Source organism: Mytilus galloprovincialis, chromosome 4 (assembly GCF_965363235.1).
Source record: "Mytilus galloprovincialis chromosome 4, xbMytGall1.hap1.1, whole genome shotgun sequence".
NCBI lineage: Eukaryota > Metazoa > Mollusca > Bivalvia > Mytilida > Mytilidae > Mytilus > Mytilus galloprovincialis.
In genome coordinates, this window is record NC_134841.1 from 90,922,915 (window position 1) to 90,926,398 (window position 3,484).

The following is a 3,484-nucleotide window of genomic DNA, read 5'->3' on the forward strand; positions in this document are numbered from 1 at the left end:
GACGATAAACATTTAATGCATATGAATTCATTCATTTAACTAGTGAAGATTATCATTTTAGCCTTTACTGAATACATTGAATCAAGTAATATATGTATCTAATATACAACAAAAAATGTAGGACAGTTATGCACATAGTTATACAATTTGTGTAATACAAGTTATGATTGTTTTATTGTTCGTTCGTCAAATGTACTTTGACATGTTTGCGTTGATCGTTTTTATGCCCCACTTACGATAGTAGAGGGGCATTATGTTTTCTGGTCTGTACATCCGTCCGTTCGCTCGTGCGTTCGTTAGTCCGTTCGTGCGTCGTTCGTGCGTCTGTCCCGCTTCAGGTTAAAATTTTTGGTCAAGGTAGTTTTTGATGAAGCTGATATAACTTATTACACCTGTTTCTTATGGTCTGATCTTTCTAATTCTGAAGCCAAGTTAGACTTTTGACCACAATATCACGTCCCACTGAATATAGAATATGAATGTGGGAGTTTGAGGTTAAGTTTTTGGTCAACATAGTTTTTGATGAAATTGAAGTCCAATCAACTTGAAACTTAGTACACAGGTTCCCTATGGTATAATCTTTCTAATTGTAATGCCAAATTAGAATTTTTACCCAATTTTTTTGTTTAATATGTTGTCAGCAGTCAAGTGACATCACGAGCGAGCGGAATGGTTATATTTCTGCTGGATACATGATCATAATTAATGTGTAAATCATTGTGTCATTGTTATAATAAAGAAAGCTGGATTTCAGACAATGTTGATTTATTAATGATATAATGAACACGTACATTTGTTTTGACATTTGTCATATGACTAGATACCGGTATAAGGTATACTCTGGGGTAATGAGTATTCCACGAGCTAAAATTAGCGGGAAGAATTGTCACGGTAAATCTGTTTGTGCGGTTATGCAGTTGTAAACTTGAATTCTACTGGCTGCCTTGGCATCTGCTAAATAACCATGTTCGCCGTACACAACCCAATCAAATTGTCCTAATAGAAGAAACCTTCTTACAAAACATGTGCCTGTAGCCAATCAGAAATCTTGTTGTAATATGTTGACCTTTAACCTATAACTATTGACTTGAAATCATGTGTGCTATAAAAAGAACAAAGGTACACACTGTCTTGTGATAACCTTTGTGTATTTATGTGAAATTTCCACTGGTTGACATCTATACATGCATGACGCAATCAATGGCTTTATCAATGTAGAGAAATTCAAATAACATATATTTATTATACATCTCTGTATTGTATTATACAAACTTAACAGTAATAACAGATTTAAAAAAAATGTTTTTCGTCCAGAAAACCGTTAAAAATATAAATAAGAAAAAAAATATAAGATGGAATGAAACAAAGTGAAATGCTCCCGATCACATTAAACCAAACGGTAAATAAAAATATGTTCAAAAACTATCAGAACTGTTCTTCTTCTAAAAATGAAGTCATTCTTTTTTATAAACAATAGTTACGGAACAGTTGTTGAAAACTTGTGGACAAAGTGTAGTACGATTTATGTTTACGGCAGTTTCAGTAAAATCGTTAAACAGCTCATTTAGATTAACACCTTGCAATGATTCATTAAATGACTTTGTGCTGTTTCCTTGTTGGGTTGTACTTAAATGTTTTGGCTTAAACGTATTGCATGGCAAAGGTCCACTAAATGGCAACGGCGGCGCTTTGTGTTCCTTAGCAGATGTATACAGAGTCTTTTGTCCAACGTTATAAGTAACGGAACTACGCTCTGTGCTCATAAGTGTGGTGCTGGCTGTTGTAATATTCGGTAGAGGAAGAAATGTAGAAGGAGCAATTGCTAAAGTTTTAGGAGGCACTGTACAACTTGAGCTTGGTAAAGCACGAATATTTGATGATGTTTCACCAGCAGTTAAAGCTAATGCTTTAGAAGGTTCAGTGATGCTTTCTGTTAATGTCTGTCCCATACGTATCTTATCATCATTATCAACCCGCTGATACAAAGAAAGGGATGATACTGACTTATGTCCAGTTACGGCCATGATCTGTGCATTGCAATATGAGTTTTTAGCTAGAACAGTAGCCCCGGTAGCACGAATTGAATGGTTAGTGTACATTTCAGACAAGTTGCACTTCTTGCTCAGGTATGACATGAAATTGCCAAGCGTTTTTTCGCCCACAGGAATGTTATAATACCATGAAGGGTCCTCTTCCCAAAACTGATCTTTTGGTCTCTGCCATAGTTTGTCACACTCTGGATTTAATTTATTTACATACTTTTCAAAGGAGGACACGGGGCAATACTCAGAACCGGAATTTTCTGGCATTATCCCTGAAGTTTTTTCTTTGTCACTGCTGCGATGGTTTTTTGTCAACTCATCTAAAGTTTTAACAACATATTTAAGCCCCGTTTTCGGATCTTTTTTTACAGAAAACGTGGATTTTGTCATTTGTGGCATATTTTCCATTCCCCTTCGACAAAAATACAGGCGAATATCAAACTGAACTTTATTTTGAAGTCCAAATGGAGTATTTGGTGATAAATATATTGAGGTATACATTTTTCTTCTGTCAGCTTCGTCAATACACGGATAATGCTCGACGTCTCCTAATCCCATGCGTTTAAGGGCATACGATACAGTTACAGGGAAGGTAATGACGTTGCTAACGTAAAATGTTATTTTCGCGACGTCAAACTATGACATATCGGGAAAAGATGCATTTTTCGCCTGATTTTTATCATTCAACCTGATTTAATTTGAAAACGAGTGCATGGACCCCTATTTTCTAAAACAGCAATTTGTTTCATTTTGCAAGGAGATTATGTGACCCAAATTTTATAAAACTGTAAATAGCGCAATTTTTTTAATTTTGATAAACATGCAGCAAAAAATGACGTTTTTTCCTCTATTCATGAACATTTGATAAATATAGAGTTATTTCGGAATAAAAATTGCATAATTTTTAATGATACTTATAAAATACAGAAATTACCGGTTATTTAACAAAAAACAATTTGTGTTTATCTTTTAAAACAAAAAAGTTACGTCTTTCTTTCGAAAAAGAAAATACAGACACAAATCTGAATTTTGAGCAAATATACAAAATTTCGACCTCATTTTACTCAAAAAGTAGCACATGAAGGTATATTTTTTATTACATATTTGATTTAATCAGGTAAAAAATAGCCTATATGCAAATTTTCAGCAACTTGTAAATACAGGTTCAAAACTGTATCGTATGCCCTTAAGTTCTGCCATTGCCGCTTTAAAATTTTCTCTGGAAGCGCTAAAACTTTCATCATTCACAATGTCAATTTTTTTATTGTACGGTGGAGCCTTTAAATATCTATTCAACGAGTATCTCAAGCATTGCAGTGAATTTGTTTTATAACGATTTCCATCAGCTTTACGGACATCCATATAAAAATGACCCAACACTTCATCTAGTTTTAAGGTGTCATACTGTTCAAATCCAGGATCCATTTTCTTTACTTTTAAAT

General features: G+C 34.0%; 1 protein-coding gene across 1 annotated transcript; it reads right to left on the reverse strand.

The window, feature by feature from the left end:
• Positions 1-906: 906 nt before the first annotated feature.
• On the reverse strand, positions 907-2,602 carry LOC143073371 (uncharacterized). The gene has a single exon (XM_076248861.1). It carries the CDS (start codon positions 2,598-2,600, stop codon positions 1,455-1,457), a length of 1,146 nt encoding a protein of 381 aa, XP_076104976.1. The 5' UTR covers positions 2,601-2,602; the 3' UTR covers positions 907-1,454.
• Between the last annotated feature and the right edge of the window lie 882 nt (positions 2,603-3,484).